Here is a 17,664-nt window from a genome sequence, read left to right as displayed (position 1 = left end):
CAGAATCATGAAGGGTCCCCAGGAGGATGTCATGGGCCGCCAGTGTTACAAGAGCATGACATAGACATACTGACCCCAGACAAGTCCTAGTCTGCTCCTGACACAACCTTTTGGGTCCCTTGAGGGTGACTTTCTGTCGGGCTTCCTCCAGACTGATCCCAGAAGGCATGGCAGGTGAAAGAAAACTCTGGACAGGCTGCCCAAGTTCAGATCTGGGCCGCATCACCAACCAGAGTGACTTTGGACGTGCCTCTTAACCCAGAACCTCAGTTTCTTCCACTGTAAAATAGGGATAATAAAAGTACCTACCTCATAGGGTTATTGGGATGATTAAATGGGATAAGACATGTAAAATGCTTGTAACAGAGGCTGGCACTTAGTAATTGTTGTTGGTTGCAGTCGAGTCAATTCTGACTCCTGATGGACAGAGTACAGAGTAGAACTGCTCCATAGGGTTTCCAAGGCTGTGACCTTTCGGAAGCAGATCACCAGGCCTTGCTTCCAGGGCACCTTTGGGTGGGTTTGAACTGCCAACCTTTCAGTTAGTAGTCCAGTGATGTTTAACCATTTGCACCACACGCAGAAGTAAACGTTAACAGCTGCTGCTCTTGTTGGAGACTTAAACCAGCATCTCCCCACATGCTGTGAAAAGGTCACTGTGTTGTTTCTTCCTAATTGTGCTATTGAAGGTCGAGGTTTTGTGGGTATTTTCAGTCAGCCTTTCACAGACCTCCATGTCCAACCTCAAGCGCACTCTTCCCCCGGAGCTGGTCATTTTGGACCTGTAATCACTACTCCAAATGCAATCTCCTTAAGAGATGTTCTGCCAGGACCCCCCCTTCCGTCACCTTAGCAACCTGCCTGCCTGTTTGATTATTTCATTACCTCATCCTTGATTAGCTGTGACCCCTTGAGAGTTTTGAGGCATTAGGAAGTGAGGGCGTAGGAGAGACCAGGTTCTATCTGAGAGCAGCCTGTGTCGTGTGTGGGGACTTTAGTGAAGGTGGTTTCTCTTTGCGGAGAGGAAGGAGGTGTAGCTTTGCTTTTATGTCTGAAGCCAAGGTTATATTTTTGGCAGAAGCGTTAAATATTAAGAACCTCTAATTTGAAACAGCTTAGGTGGCAGTAAAAGTCATAGCGACCCTATCGGACAGAGTAGAACTGCCCTATAGGGTTTCCAAGAAGCGGCTGGCAGATTCCAGCTACCGACCTTCTGGTTAGCAGCCAAGGTCTTAACCACTTCGCCACCAGGGCTCCGAGGCCTACAACAGATAAAGGAAAGATGTGAAAGTGAGGCTAAGGGCAGGTGGGGGCAGCCTGGGAACTGTGGTTCTCATTCCACACATACTACTCCACCTCAACCCCCATCCACCAGCAAATCACAGATGTGCCAAGAAGGTTCCAGAATACAGAAAAGACAATCACATGCCAGAATTACTCTAAGCACCCTATGTGTCTCACAGACTAGGCCTGACCTTCTTGTGTCTGTCAGTGCGGGGAGATGGTTAGGAAAGGAAGTGTTAAGATTCTTAATTTCCGGAAATAATTTCTGGCAGAGGATAACTGAGAAGTGAACAAGCAGACCTCAGTTTTCTGTGACTGTTGATATCTTCAGATATGGTTCAGGAGACCCTGTATCCAGAATCTCTAAGTAGATTATTATCCCTGTTATCATGAACCTGGCCTTCAACGTGGCAATGGGTCCTGGCTGTTTTCCTCCACTGAAGCTCGATGTGCTGGTTAAAAGGCCTGTGGATCCTAAAGGCCTGGTTTGTTCCCTGCCTTCCAGCGGGTGTAATTATAGCTCCCCCTCGCCCCACATCTTGAGTCACTGAGCTTTGAAATGTGCCGGCGCACTGGGTCGGCCTGCGGCCCTCTCCCTGGGGCTCTCGCAGATCATCAGAGCCTCCTTTTCCGCTGGACTTACTTTAATGCCGAGTGCTACAAGGTCATTTCCAGGGCCGTCAGTGGCTCTTCCTCTAATGGTCAGCTACAGTTTAATTTTCAGCACCTGTCACTGGACTTCATTACACAGAAGGAAGTAAATTCGCTCCAGCAGATAACATTGAATGCGTTTTACCACCTCCTCCAATTGGAAAATTGCCCCTCCTGAATCCTGTGCCTGGGCGTTACGATGGTCTGGGAGTACTGGGGAGAGTGTTTTATATTTATGGATTTGCCGAACTGAGATTGCATTTAAAGTTTTTTGCTCCCACGTTATCTTGTTTGTGACGCTGACTTGGCATGTCACATTCTCTGTATGGCATCTGTGGGCTGAGTCTGTCCTTTCTCTTCAGGGCTATCATGAGTCTTGGTGACAGTGACTCCAGTTGGCTGCCCTAGTTTGTTTGTGATTATGCAATAAAAGCCATGATTGGCTTTAGTAAACATTATCACTATCATTCTTGAAACTTAGATGCCCTAAATGCCTGTTATCTCACGTGTCATACTTCCCAGGATGGTCAAGTGTAGCAGGAAGTGGCTTTGCCCTTTAGCAAACTGAAACATAGACCCAGAGGAGCCGTACGACCTGCTCAGGTGATTCAGGTTGCTGGTGACAGGATGGTGGTGTAGTGGTTGAGAGCTACGGCTGCTAACTAGAAGGTTGGCAGTTTGAATCTACCAGGTGCTCCTTGGAAACCCTATGGAGCAGTTCTGCTCTGTCCTGTGGGGTCACTCTGAGTCAGAATCAACTCGGTGGCAACGGGTTTTTTTTTGAGGGGGGGGTGACAGGATTAGAGCTCAGGTTTCCTGGTTTTTAGCCCATCCTTCTTTCTACCAACCTCTTCTCTTCGGAAGTCTAAATAACACAGTCACAGCAATAGGTGGCAGTTATTGAACAGTAGAGAAGTTATCTCCAGTCCTCACAACAACTCTGCAAAGTAGGGTTTATAGATAAAGAAACTGAGGCCAGGAGAGGCTGCATCACGTACCTAGAGTCACTGAGCTTGTGGTTAGCAGAACCAGGACTGAGCCCAAGTCTACCAGAAGTCCTGCCCCGTGTTTCTACTGCACCGCAGAGGGCTTCTGAAAACTCCAAGGAGCAAGTCAGAGGTAGGAAATCTGCTCACTGGCCTATCTGGTCAGCAGCAGTTACTCAGCAGCTGCTCCATGGCAGGCACAGTGCTGGGCACTGGGAACAAGACAGAAGCCCCTGTCCTCGGGGGCTCGCATTCTCAGGAAGCTCTCCCGCTGCCCTAGAGTCCTCTTCTCCGAGATCTCCCTCAGGGCCAGATTTTGCCGATCTGTGTTCCCTGTGCTTTCAGGCTTCCTTTCTTTCTGTAGCCACAGTAGGACTAGGTACGTCCAACCAGTATATCCAGTAGAATGTGAGTCCATCCAGCTAACAACACTTCAGCATCCTGGGCGTTCACTGACTGCTTTACACGCACTACCTTGCCTGATCTTCTCAGCCACTTTCTGTGGTGTGGTTGTTGCCCTTATCCCCACATTATAAAAGAAGAAACACAGCTCAGAGAGAAGAGGCAACCTGCCTGAGATTGTACTGCTAGTAATTGGTGAAACCAGGGCCAATGGACTCCAGAGCACGGGCTCCTCCTCACCACACCCAGCATGTCACACGCCCGTGGGAAGCAGCCTGGCCGCTCCCCAGCAGGCCTCCGTCACTAGGAGGTGCCAGGGCGACAACAAAAAGAGGCTTTTCCCTGGGTGGTACAGACGGTTAAGCACTCAACTACTAGCCGATAGGTTGGCGGTTCAGACCCACCTGGAGGCACCTCAGAAGACAGCCCTAGTGATCTGCTTCCAAAAGGTCACAGCCTCGAAAACCCTATGGAGCAGTTCTACTCTGCACGCATGGGGTCACCATGAGTCTGAATCGACTCAACAGCAACTAGCAACAACAGCCTACTCTTCTGGCAAATTCTACCACCTTATTAGAGGGGGCTGGTGCTTATTTTTTCTGACACTTACAGAAATAATCCTCTCCCCAAAAGTGGATTAAGTAAAAGGAAATCGTTACCTTCACTGAGATGCTGGGCAAACATGCCAAAAGTATACAGAGTCCAAGTTCTTGGAAATAGGAAGACGAACGCCAGTGATTTCACACCAGGCCCGGGAGAGCAGGTTGCTGCCTGCCATTATACCTAAACCGGACAGTCAGTGATTTCACACCAGGCCCGGGAGAGCAGGTTGCTGCCTGCCATTATACCTAAACCGGACAGTCAGTGATTACACACCAGGCCCGGGAGAGCAGGTTGCTGCCTGCCATTATACCTAAACCGGACAGTCAGTGATTTCACACCAGGCCCGGGAGAGCAGGTTGCTGCCTGCCATTATACCTAAACCGGACAGTCAGTGATTTCACACCAGGCCGGGGAGAGCAGGTTGCTGCCTGCCATTATACCTAAACCGGACAGTCAGTGATTTCACACCAGGCCCGGGAGAGCAGGTTGCTGCCTGCCATTATACCTAAACCGGACAGTCAGTGATTACACACCAGGCCCGGGAGAGCAGGTTGCTGCCTGCCATTATACCTAAACCGGACAGTCAGTGATTTCACACCAGGCCCGGGAGAGCAGGTTGCTGCCTGCCATTATACCTAAACCGGACAGTCAGTGATTACACACCAGGCCCGGGAGAGCAGGTTGCTGCCTGCCATTATACCTAAACCGGACAGTCAGTGATTTCACACCAGGCCCGGGAGAGCAGGTTGCTGCCTGCCATTATACCTAAACCGGACAGTCAGTGATTACACACCAGGCCCGGGAGAGCAGGTTGCTGCCTGCCATTATACCTAAACCGGACAGTCAGTGATTACACACCAGGCCCGGGAGAGCAGGTTGCTGCCTGCCATTATACCTAAACCTGACAGTCAGTGATTACACACCAGGCCCGGGAGAGCAGGTTGCTGCCTGCCATTATACCTAAACCGGACAGTCAGTGATTTCACACCAGGCCCGGGAGAGCAGGTTGCTGCCTGCCATTATACCTAAACCGGACAGTCAGTGATTACACACCAGGCCCGGGAAAGCAGGTTGCTGCCTGCCATTATACCTAAACCGGACAGTCAGAAGAAACCAGGATAGGGGATTATTCAGCCAGTGTTTGCTGACCAGTTGCTGTGGGCAGAGCACTGGGAATAGAAGGATGAGTGAGATTCAGCTCTGACATTCAAGGAGTTCACATCTAATGGGGGAAGCAAGCAGAACAGATAAGGGTGCCGTGCTGAGTGCAACAATGAGGTTATGCTCAGGTCGCCTGGAAGCACAGGAGAGGACCTGATCCATTGACAGGTTTGGGGGATCTGAGAAGGTGTTCAGGAAGGGGAGCCAGAGCTGAGACATCCATGTCTCATTATACATAAGAGTGTAACGTGGACCCCAAAATGCTGAAATTTCAGGGACATTTTGATGGTTTGTGTAGATAATCCAAGAGCATATTTCAGACAAAGACTGCCCAGGAAAAGCAGCTTTGCTTATCAGCGTTGGAGAAGGTGACATCTGTGCCGTGGAGTCTGCGGAACATTCAGCTGCTCCTATTTTTTGTACCATAGTGCCTGATACAGTAGGTCTCGGGAAATGCTGTTGAACTGTAGAACTGAACCCCAATTAATGATGGGGTAAGAGCCAGTTAGACACCTCAGAAGTCTGCAAAGGTGGGGTGTAAACCCATCAAACGTGCCTTCTGTGGACAAGCGGCCTCCTGAGACTGTGGAACCAGGAGCAGAGTACAGAAATCCTCAGCTCAGTGGTCTGTAAGTCACTCCTGAATGCCTCCTTTTGAAAAATAGTCTATTTTATTCCAGGAAAGATTCTTAGGCAGGTGAGCATCTGCTGGATCCTAGGTACTTCTACCAATATAGCCCTGTTTCCTCACCTCAAATGACTTGTCTTCACTTTACCACAAAGACATGTATGGGCCCAGCCAAGACTGGGGTGCTCCATGCTGCAGGGACTTAGCTGCCAGGTGGGCCTAGAGTTACCCCAGCTGTCGCTCCTGAGAGGAGGCCCTGGTTGCCCAGGACAGTGGCTTGTAGTATAAGAAAAAGCCTGTGACCCTCGGTCATTTCACACCTTTGGAACAGCCATGTTTTCCCATTTCTGGAGGGTGCTATGGCTGGAGGAGACAGCCCCTTCTCTCGGCATCTCCAAGGAGTTGGGGCCCAGAGGAGAAATGGGATCGTGGCAAGCCCAGAGCTCAGCAACCCCTGAACACGCATCTGGGTGTGTCACTTTGTTTGAAGTCCTGGGTCTGTGTGTGTGTGTGTGCGCGTGTGTGTGTGCGCACGCATGCTTACCTACTTGTTACCCCAGGCTTTCTCCCAGCTGAGGGGGGAGCTACGGCTTACAGCAGAGGCCAGGGCTATGACCTCCATCACAAAGTAACCAGGGAATAAGCAAAGGTGGGACTCAGAGAGGGCAGCTGCTGAATGGGGGTGGCTAGCCCACAGCTGAGTGTTTGGATGGCCGCATATCTTCTGGCCTGAGCCCTCCCTGCCCCCAGTTTATGGCAGTAGTACTGAAGGGTTTAGGAAAATCGAGTGTCAGGACCGTGGTTTCCAGAAGTTAAATCCCGCATAGTGATGACATTTTTCGTCTTTTCAGTTCGGTTTGAGTTAGGTTTGTAGTACTTCTCCAACCTTCAGACCATCTTCAGCGTGGAACTCCCGTGTCTTCATTAGTGTCTATTGTGAGTGTAACATGCCACACGCCTTCTCCCCAAGGATATCAACATTTTTCCTACCAAATAATATGGAGAAAAATGTATCCTAAAATATGTCAAGACAAGTGTAAACATTCTCAGGTTGGAGAATGATCCTTTCATGCTTCTGGCAGATCCAGAGAAATGAGCCTTACAGGAGAAGAAGGGTCCCTGTGGGTCCCCCTTGTCCTGGACCATCCCCGCTTCACTGAGAGCATCGCAGGAACTGAGTTGGCTGCACCTGGGCTGGCCTCCCACCCGGATCAGCCTCGACATTGTCTTTGGGGCACCACCGTGGGATTCCAGAAGCCCAGGAGATGGGTGCTTCCATCTCGCCGACAGCTGCTTTCTGGATTCCAGAACAGATTGTCTCCGCTTAGCTAGGAGATACTTCATGAAGTAACTCACACGAGGCTAGCCTGGCTTATTTCAGGTGTGGTGCTGGGCTCCGTTCTCCGTTAGCACTTAGGTTTAAACAAAGCTCTTCCTGGAAGGCTTATTTATATAACCTCTTAAAGTTTCTGTATATAATGCATTTTAAAGTTCATCTTCTTGGGGAAAAAATGGACTTGGCAGTACCTTTCTCAGAGAGCGGGTTTGAGGATTGAATGATGTAATCCATGTCAGACAGCACACAGGGCTTGGCGCAGAGCAATGCTCTGGGCATCTGCAGCGATTAGTGAACCGCTTGTCCCGGGTCTCCTCTGCTCATCTGCTCTGTTATCCTCTTGCTGAATTTCTGCCACATCTGGAACCAGGGGCGTTTGTTTTCCTCACTGTCTGTGGCTCCTCCCACAAGGGCTTTCTGTGAGCTGAACAAAATACCTTCAGACCTCCTGCGGTAGCACCCCCCATCCCACAGCCCTCGCGCAGCCCACGTTGACAAGTGTTCATGCCAACATCCGGGCCCTTCACCTGAAACTCTTCTCATCAGATACATTGGCTTTGTGCCCAGTAATCATTTCTGTTCATGCCAAGAGGGTTTGTAATACAGGGCAAAGGAAGACATCTTTTTACTAGTCTTATATATATATAAGCCTGGAGCCCTGGTGGCACAGTGGTTAAGAGCTTGGTTGCTAACCAAAAGGTCGGCAGTTCAAATCCACCAGCCACTCCTTGGAAACCCTATGGGGCAGTTCTGCTCTGCCCTATGGGGTCACTGTGAGTCGGAATCAACTCAACGGCAGTGGGTTTTTGGTAGGTGTGATTTGACCATGAGCAGAACCATAGCATTGGCGTGTCCCACCACAGTCACCGGGGAACAAAATGAGACACCTCTTCCAAAAGGCAGCAGACTGACCTTGCTACCTTTTGTGATGTGACAGGAAAGGGAAGCGATTTGTTGTGTGCCCTGCATCCCTCACTGCAGAGGAAGAGGATCTTTGCTGGTTAAGTGACTGATAGGGAACCGAAGGCTGGCTGGAGCTAAACTGCGCTGCATAGTAATAGCAAGGGGGTCAGGAAGCGCTAAAGAAAGTTACCGAGTGTGGAGATTTAGAGACCACACAGGGAAAAGGCCCATAGAAGGGTCAACCTAGGAGGGATGTTAGAGGGACATACCCATTTCTAATGAATGGTCCGTAAAAGATCTCTCACTAATTGCTGGTGGCATGGATTTTCTTTAGAGGGATGGAGGAAGCGCCAAATCCTGCTTCCCCGTTGGTCTGGGGCAAGAACAGAGGCTGCCGCGGACCCTGTCAGATGGCGTTAGTGACTTTATGGCTTTTGATTTCTCAGGCAACCTCAGAACCGCTTCTGGATCCCCAGCAAATCCAAGCCTTTGATCAGCTTTGCCGCCTCTACCGAGGAAGTTCCCGGGTAACGTCCATGTGGTTGTTTAAATTTTCATTTCCCTATTTATAATGTATCGTTTTGGAAGTACAGTGCCCTCAAGTCCCCATTCTAGCCTCCTCCCTGGCCAGTAAAGTGCCCTGCATCTCTGCATGGCCAGGTGGACAGCTAGCCTGGCCCAGGAGCTCACTGGGCTTGGCAGACGGTGCAGAGGAAGTGGAGAGATGTCTGTCTCTTCCCAACCATGGGCCATGAGGACACAGAACTGCCCCTGTCTTCATCCCACCCCCAAGGAGAGCAAGCCAAAAGCATAGTCCTCGTCTGGGAGGCCTCTGTTTGTACTGATGACTGCCAAATCTGTCCTGAGCCCCAGGCCCTGCTGGATGTTTGCATTGGTTGAATTCGTTTTGGCCATAACAAATGCAAAACAATAGTGGCTTAAACGAGATAGAAGCGTAAATGCAGGCAACCCAGGACACCTTCCGTGAACCTCCCGGTGGCTTATAGTCACATCGTTCAAGATTGTTGCTCCAGTTCCAACCATCACACCTGCATTCCAGCTAGCGAGATGGAGGAAAAGGAAGAAGACCATATGCCTTCTATCTAAAGATACTTCCTGGAAGCTGCAGACACCGCCTCCACTTCCCTCCATTGTCCCAAACTTAGATACATGGCCACGTCCAACAGCAGTGGAGGCTGGGAAAAGCGGTCTTTATTCCAAAAGCCATGGGCGAAAACTACTGGTAAACTGTAAGTGTGGAAGACGAGAACAAATTGGGGGCCCCTAGCAGTCACTGCTGCAGCCTCAGTTGCGGTGTCCCACAGGCTCTTCAGACTTGATGTTACTCAGAAGTGCGATCACCGACCTTCTCCACCCGTCTTCCTTGCCTGGTGCCCCTGCCTCGGTGCTCTCACCCAGTCACCCCGAGTAGACACGTGCTGGCATCCTGGCTCATCCCTCACCCTCCATCCACTCACTGGGGAGATCCCTCAGCCACGCTTCCTTGGTGGCTGGGGCTTGCTCCCAAGAGCTGCCTTCACTCCAGGGTGTATTCCTCCCCTTTACAACCTGCCAGTATCCTGGGCCCAGGCTCCCTGTCACTCACAGGACACTGCAGGTCCTCTGATTGGCTGGTTAGGTGCCCTTCAGTCCCTTCTCCAGGCTGCTGCCTGGGTCCTCTTTCTAAGCCCAAATGTAGTCATGTTACACCATTTCTTAAAACAATTTCCTGGATCTCCATCGTGGAAAGGATGGGCTCACCCCTACAGCTCCTCCTCCCCAAGTTACGCCCAGGCTCCAGCCGTGTCAGACGTATTCCCTGTGCCTGTCCCAAGTCTGCACAGACTGCGGAGGGCACTGCTCTGTGCCTGGACTCCTCCCACTCCTTGTTCTTAGGCAACACCTGCTTGGTTGCTTGGCAGCCAGAGGGAAAATGATGTTCCCTCTTGGTGAGTTGCCCTGGGCCAAGGTTTTTGTTCTGGGAGACTTCTCCGGGGGTGTCCCAAGTGGTAAACCTGGCAGCTCTCCTGAACTGGCATCCCCTTCCCCACCCAGCCTCAGCCAAGCTCCACCCCAGGAATAGGGGATCTGGGCCTTCCAAGGAAGTTCTGCCGCGTCATGCTGCTGAGCCATTGTCCGGGGCTTATCAATATCCAGGTCGCTGAGTTACAGAAGTAGAGCATAAAAGCATCTTTTCTGGGGAGAGCAAGCTGAGGACGTGAGTGGTTGTTCCCATCTACTGCCCCAACAGCTGACCCTCTCTCCTTTGAGGCAGGTCTTAGGGGCTGAGCGGCTAACAGAGTGCAGGTGACTGGTGTCGTTGGTGGAATAGGGGAGCCAGGAGCATGGGAGGGCCTCGTTTGGAGGAGAGGGTGGCATCTGAGTTCAGCTTGGAGCCACTGTGTTTGAATTAACAGCTGAGCATCCATTGGGAGCTTTCCAGGCTTCGATAATGGGAGGTGTGAGCGGTGATCTTAATTCAGGTCCATTCACACAAGGAGCTCGAGGAATGAGGAAAGCAGAACCCGGAGAGCTCACCTTGGGGTGTCCATGGCAGCCAGGGGACAGCAGGTGCCCTCCACAGGGGCTCGGGATCAGCTCTCCATAATCAGTGTCACCGCTCCACAGGCCCGGGAATTGACCAGTCCTGTCTCATCACTTTGAAATAAGCAATTGAGGCCCTAAAAGATGTGAACTTGCCCAAAGTCACATGGGTAGTTTGTGCAGTACACACCTGGTCACATGTGTGGTGTACATCTGGTCACCTGTGCTGTGCACACCTGGGGTCTGAGCCCACTGCTTTTATTCTTCCCACACTGGAGTGCTGCCTCGTGTGTCTGAGGCCAGGGGCTTAGGATCCCCTCCACCTCTGTCCACATGCCCCTTCCCAGACCCATGACCCCAGCTCTGCCCTCGGGAGCTCGGCTGACATGTGTCCCCTTTGCAGACCCATGACCCCAGCCCTGCCCTTGGAAGCTCAGCTGACATGTGTCTCCCCCTTCTCAGACCCATGACCCCAGCCCTGCCCTGGGGAGCTTGGCTGACATGTGTCTCCCCCTTGTCAGACCCACAACCCCAGCCTCAGACCCACGACCCCAGCCCTGCCCTCGAGAGCTTGGCTGACATGTGTCCCCTCTGCAAACCCATGACCCCAGCCCTGCCCTCGGGAGCTCGGCTGATGTGTGTCCCCTTTGCAGACCCACGACCCCAGCCCTGCCCTTGGGAGCTCGGCTGATGTGTGTCCCCTTTGCAGACCCACGACGACCCCAGCCCTGCCCTCAGAAGCCAGGCTGACACATGTTTCCCCCTTTGCAGCTGGCCCTCCTGACAGAGCTCTCCCAGAACCGCAGCAGCGAGACCTACAGGCCCTTCAGTGGCTCCCAGAGCGGCCCTGCTTTCAACAGCGTCTTTCAGAACGAGAACTTCCAGCTGCACCTCATTCCCCCTCCCGTGACCGAGGACTGAGCCACCCTTGGGCCTGGCCCTGCGGACCCACGATGACCCCGAGGCAGCCAGGGGCTCCTCTGTGACCCCAGCACCTCCCGCCTAAGCAGAGTTCTGAGCTGGGCTCCTGTGCCTGGCGCTCTCCGCCCCACTGTTCGCTGTGCAGACGCTGCCTCTTCCATCAGTTCACCAGGCTGGCTGACTTTGTTCTGCTCACTAAGCAAAACGAGTGTCACAACCTCCAGGCAGCCTTCCAGGAGATGCATTTTTACCTATTGGCACTTATTTTTCTGTTGCCCCTGAAGCCTGGTGAGTTGGTGGTGCCTGTGCAGGTGACACTCTGGGGCCTGTCACACTGCATCTTCCCAGCTGTCAGAAGCCCAGAGGGCTTCAGTGTCGGCTTCTGTGGAGGACAGGAGCAGTGGCCGGCCAGGCTGCAGTGGAACTCCACAACGGCGTTGGAGGGAGCAGAGAACCGCGCAGGCGGGGACATGCTCTCTTCTGATTTGTTTGTGACACCCCTGTGAGTGTAAGCCTTGGCCTTCCAAACAATAAATGCCTCTGTGTTCTAAGCTCTGCAGCCACAGGGCAGCTGTCTAGCTCTTGGTCTCTATCAAGTTGTGAGGACGTTAGAGCCGTGCAGTGGGTTGTCTGAGCTCGGGAGCTGCACCGTGGCGATCCTACTTTATTCCCATAAACAGTTCCACTGCAGGCAGGCACCATTAGGAGCAGCCCAGCCATCCCAGCTGCTCCTGTGATAGGCCAGGCTGTCAGGGAGCAGTCGTTTTATGGTTTTAGTCCCTGGGACTTAATCCGTCATTGAGCCAACAACTACAGGAGGTTGCCACAGCCAGGGACCTAGGCTCCCACCTTACACGCTCCCAGGAACTCACTGCTGTGGAGTTGACTCCGACTCATAGCAACCGTATAGGACAGAGTAGAACTGCCCCGTAGAGTTTCCAAGGAGCGCCTAGTGGATTCAAACTCCTGACCTTTTGGTTAGCAGCGGTAACACTTAACCACTATGCCACCAGGGAGGGCTTCCCTTACACGCTCAGAGGCTCCATGTTATCTGCTCACTCAGGGATGAGTGGGCACTTACGGACTGACTTACACTAACCAAACCCACAGAAATAGATGCTTAAACAAATTTAATATATTGACTCTCAGTAGAAAATAGACCCTGCTTCTGCCACGTACTAGCTACCAGGCAAGTCACTTAAGCCTTGGTCTCTCTATAAGACGGAGCCGTTGTGAAGACTGCAGGAGAAAATACGAGTAGGCGTTTGGCACTGTGCGGGCACAGGGTGTGTGCTGCAGAATGTCAGCTTTGATTCTGTAGCTCGTCCCCAGTCCTAGGCTGCCCAGGGCACCCCTCCTGATGGAGGTGTGAGGATACTAAGCTAGGGGAGTGGCTGAGTATTAAGTGATCACCAGCTGGATGCTCATTGCAGCTCTATGAGATGGTCTTATCCCCACTTCACAGATGGGAAAGCCGAGGCTCAGAGATGAGGAGGAATTTAACCAAGGTGACATGCTGAGAAGGTGGCTGAGCAGGGATTTGAACTCAGAGCTGTGATTCCAGAGCCAGTGACGCTACCTCCACAAATTAAACATCAGAAGATTTCTCGAGCCTAAAATTAAGGCCCAAGGAGCTTGATATTCTCAAAGCAGCAGACTCGGCGGTCGCCCTTCTTTGTTACACAGTCTAAAAACCCAAGACAGTTTGCTGTGGATCAGAGTAAACAGTGACAGATTCTTACCCCAGCCCCTTCTCCCTTTTATTGGTCCCCAAGTGCTCTTTATCTCTTGTCACTCGAGTCACAGCACAATTGAATGAATTATGGCACCTCCATATTCAGGTCGTGCCTTGAAAATATACCCTGACTGGATTTGAAGAACCCTCTTTTTTTTTTTTTTCTTGGCTCACCTGAAGGTAGTTGAGAAACCAGCTCTTGCGTCCTGGCAGTGCTGAGCACTGGGGATGTGGAGGCCTGAGCTCAGCCCCAGGCTCTGCCATCTGAAGTCGCTGACTCTGTCCCCTCGTGGCACTTGGCACATGCTGTACTCTGAGGTGAAGTCTGGTCCCACTTCGACGTCCCTTAGGGCACAGCCTCTTATCTGGAAATATCTAGACTGGGTCAGCAGCAGTAAGGTTTGGGCTAGCATAAGCCACAGGGGACTTACTGGGAGGCAGTACAGGGACTCAGGATGGCAGAGAGGGCTGAGAGCCAGGCTCAGACAGATCAGGGAAAGAGCTCCATCACACCTCGCCCCAGCTTTGGCCCTCAGCTCCAGGTATTTTTCTCAGTCACGTGTCCACCCCCGGCTGTGACAGGTGTGGGGAGAAGGTTCCAGAGACCCCCTTCAGCTACCATTTGGGAGGGCAGGCACCTGGTCTGTGCGTTCTTCTCCATGCTGCCCCCTGGGGCGAGGTGGGAGGTAATCTCCCGGAAGGAAATCAAGGTGCCGATAGGAAGGAGGAGTGGGTGATGGTCAGCCAAAAAATTACAGGGCCTGTCAGCGCTGTTTCTCCTTTGTGTGTGGCAGACAGTGTTTGAATGGATGGTGGTTGTGACACCCCTGAAAACAGCCTCACGTCCCAACTTCAGCTGAACAGCAGCCCCCTGGCCCCCTATGTGGCTTGGTTCTAGGGGGTGCCATGAGTCAGAATCAACTCGATACCAACGGGTTTGTCTTTTGGGGGCCCCTGGTGGTATAGTGGTTAAGAGTTTGGCTGCTAACCAAAAGGTCACCAGTTTATATCCATCAGGCGTTCCTTAGAAACCCTATGGGGCAGTTTTACTCTGTCCTATAGGGTCACTATGAGTCAGAATCGACGGCAACGGGCTTGGTTTGGGGTTTGGTTTTTTTGCCCTCATACAAGTCCCCACTGTACTCAGTAATTCACCTGTCCTGCATCAGACCCTGTGCCATGGACAAAAAAAGTGACTGAGTCCTGGCCCAGGCCTCTAGGAGCCTACCACATAGCAGTACGCCAGAGAAAGTTCCCGCAGCTCTGGGCACTCGCTTGTATTCATGTAGCTTAATTCTTGTTAAACATGGCTTAGAGGGCGCTGCGTGAGCACTTCTTTTACCACTGTCAGGGTTGTGCCTTCTTTGTCCACGTGGTGGTAAACAGTCCCTGTTCCCTCCCTGTGAGCCCTGATGGCACAGCAGTTAAGCACGCAGCTGCTAAATGAAAGGCTCGAACCCGCCAGCCACCCCTGAAGAGGAAGATGTGGCAGTCTGCTCTCATAAAGATCACTGCCTTGGAAACCCTGTAGGGCAGTTGTACTCTGTCCTCGAGGGTTGCTGTGAATTTTTTTGTTTTCTTTAATTTCCTCTCTGTACGCTGCGTTCCTTTCCTGCGTTCCTTTCCTCTGGTCACTCAGGAGAATCTGGGCCTAGACTTTTCCTTGGTACAGGCTCACTTTATCAGGTAGATTTGTCATTGCCTCTGTTTTCCCGTTCTTCCGCTTTTTCTATTTTATTATCTGAAGGGAGGTTTTTTTTTTTTACATGTTAGGAACCACCCTTCCCCCCACCCCCAACATTCTCTGTGTCTTCAATAGGAATATTGCTTAACGGCAGTGCGTTTTTTTTTTTTTAAACAAAAAAACCAAACCTGTTGCTGTCAAGTCAATTCTGAGTCATGGCGACAGCGTATGTGACAGAACAGCTCTATAGGGATTTTTGGCTGTAATCTTTACAGAAGCAGATTGCCAGGCCTTTCTTTCACTGCACCACCAGGTGGGTTTGAACCTTTAGATTAACTGAACCTATTGCCATCAAGTGGATTCCAACTCATAGGAAACCCTGATGGCATAGTAGTTAAGAGTTTGCCCACCATCTGGGGTCTTAAATGCTAGCAAGCAGCCATCTAAGATGCATCAATTGGTCTCAACCCACCTGAAGAACACCAAGGACACAAGGTGATTACGAGCCCAAGAGACAGAAAGGGCCACACAAACCAGAGACTACATCAGCCTGAGACCAGAAGAACTAGATGGTGCCTGGCTGCAACTGATGACTGCCCTGACAGGGAACACAACAGAGAACCCCTGAGGGAGCAGGAGAGCAGTGGGATGCAGACCCCAAATTCTCATAAAAAGACCAGACTTAATGGTCTGACTGAGACTAGAAGGACCCCGGTGGTCATGGCCCCCAGACCTTCTGTTGCCCCAGGACAGGAACCATTCCCGAAGCCAACTCTTCAGACTGGACAATGGGCTGGAGAGGGATGCTGGTGAGAAGTGAGCTTCTTGGATCAGGTGGACAGTTGAGACTATGTTGGCATCTCCTGCCTGAAGGGGAGATGAGAGGGTGGAGGGGGTTAGAAGCTGGCGAAAAGGACATGAAAAGAGAGAGTGAAGGGAGACAGCAGGCTGTCTCATTAGGGGGAGAGTAATTGGGAGTGTGTGGCAAGGTATATATGGGTTTCTGTGTGAGAGACTGACTTGATTTGTAAACTTTCACTTAAAGCACAATAAAAATTATTTAAAAAAAAAGAGTTCACCTGCTAACCAGAAGGTCCACAGTTCAAATCTACCAGCTGCTCCTTGGAAACCCTATGCGGCAGTTCTACTCTGTCCTACAGGGTCACTATGAGTCGCTATGAGTGCGATGAGTTAGTTAGATTAACCAAACCAAAAAAAAAAAAACAAACCCACTGCCTTCGAGTCGATTCCAACTCATAGTGACCCTAGAGGACAGAGTAGAACTGTCTGATAGAGTTTTCAAGGAGCGCCTGGCGGATTCAAACTGCCGACCTCTTGGTTAGCAGCCATAGATACCACTCAACCACTATCCCACCAGGGTTTCCATTAGATAACAGCCAAGTGCAAATCATTTGCAACATCCAGGGACCTTATTGTTTTCCTACACAGTATGAGTAAGCTAGCCCAGGAGTTCAAGTTTTTATGGGTATCTGCTCATGTTTGAAGAAGATCTGGTGGTGCAGTGGTTAAAGCACTGGGCTGCTAACTGAAAGGTCAGCGGTTCAAACCCGCCAGCCACTCCAAGGGAGAGAGATGTGGCAATCTGCTTCCATAAAGATTTGTAGCCTTGGGAACCCTACAGGGTAGTTCTACTCTGCCCTGTAGGGTTGCTATGAGTTGGAATGACTCGACGGCAGTGGGTTTGGGTTTTTGGTTTTGACTCATGTTGAATAGTATGGAATTTATCGAGACACAGGGTGAGATATTTTTCCAAGTTTCCTTTTCTTCACGCGATGGTCCAGTTACCCTAACACCATCTTCATGCCACGGTCCAGTCACCCTAACACTGTCTTCACGCCGTGGTCCATTTGTCTTAAAACCTTGTCCACGCCATGGTCCAGTTACCCTAACACCATCTTCACACTGTGGTCTGGTTATCCTAACAGTGTCTTCACGCTGTGGTCCAGTTACCCTAACACTGTCTACATGCTGCGGTCCTGTAACCCTGACATCGTCTTCATGCCGTGGTCTGGTTATCCTCACACTGTCCTCACGCCATGGTCTGGTTGTCCTAACACTGAGTAAGAAGTGAGCCAGTGAGGGTGAGTGGAGGTGGGATGGGCCTCACACAGCACCTCTGCCAGCTTCTTTCCAGCTGGGGGGCAGATATCAGACTGGGTTTTCTCCATGGCTCTGGGGTCTGTCAGCCCAAAGGGGCCTGGCAGGTGCAGTGGGTGGTGTGGGCACAAAAGCCCTGCTGCTCCCGATGGTGTCTGTGGAGGGTGCGAGAGCCCTGAGCACCGCCAGGGCTGACGGTCTGCTGTCGTCTGTCCTGTGGGTCACTTTCATACCCCACACCACCTACCTGTGGGTCCATGCGGACAGAGCCTAGACGCCCTTTCTGGAAGATGCAAGATGGGTGATAGCAGCCCCTAGTCCCTAAGCCTGACTCTGGGCAGGCACTTTATTTCTATTCTCCCCCAGCACTCTGGAGGGGAGGGAGCTGCTGTGCCCCTCGTTTACTCGGATGGAATTAGACTCAGAGCGCCCAGCTAATGAGCTGCACTTGGAGCTTCTGGTATTTGACTCCAAATTTACTTTAGAATGGGAAAAAAAAAAAAAAAACCCTCCTGGGAAAGTCATCTATTCCTGCAGATGGGCCGAGCCTAAGGGTGTCTGAGAGCTACCCTCCTGGCCTCCCGAAAGCCCTTGGGACCAGGCCGTGCTGGTCCACATCCACCCCAACTTCACAAAGAGCCACTCAGCTCCCGAACAAATGTGCTTTCCCTGGGGCAGATGTGGAGCGGCTGAGAGGAGCCGGCCAGG

At 51.6% G+C, this 17,664-nt stretch overlaps 1 protein-coding gene across 11 annotated transcripts in view; it reads left to right on the top strand.

Moving 5' to 3' along the window:
* The window catches only part of VPS8 (VPS8 subunit of CORVET complex), a 275,359-nt gene extending 263,375 nt beyond the window's left edge, over positions 1–11,984 (top strand). For 10 of the 11 annotated variants that reach the window (XM_049881052.1, XM_049881032.1, XM_049881060.1 and 7 more), the window contains 2 exons: positions 8,401–8,481; positions 11,270–11,984. In XM_049881052.1, coding sequence (XP_049737009.1) covers positions 8,401–8,481; positions 11,270–11,419 — 231 coding nt within the window. In that variant the 3' untranslated portion in view covers positions 11,420–11,984. Of the gene's footprint in view, positions 1–8,400; positions 8,482–10,009; positions 10,173–11,269 lie in introns of all 11 variants that reach the window. The other variant, XM_049881076.1, reaches the window with a different exon arrangement.
* Positions 11,985–17,664: the final 5,680 nt, after the last annotated feature.

This window comes from Elephas maximus, chromosome 1 (genome assembly GCF_024166365.1).
Source record: "Elephas maximus indicus isolate mEleMax1 chromosome 1, mEleMax1 primary haplotype, whole genome shotgun sequence".
Taxonomy (NCBI): domain Eukaryota; kingdom Metazoa; phylum Chordata; class Mammalia; order Proboscidea; family Elephantidae; genus Elephas; species Elephas maximus.
This window is presented reverse-complemented; position numbering and strand designations above follow the sequence as displayed.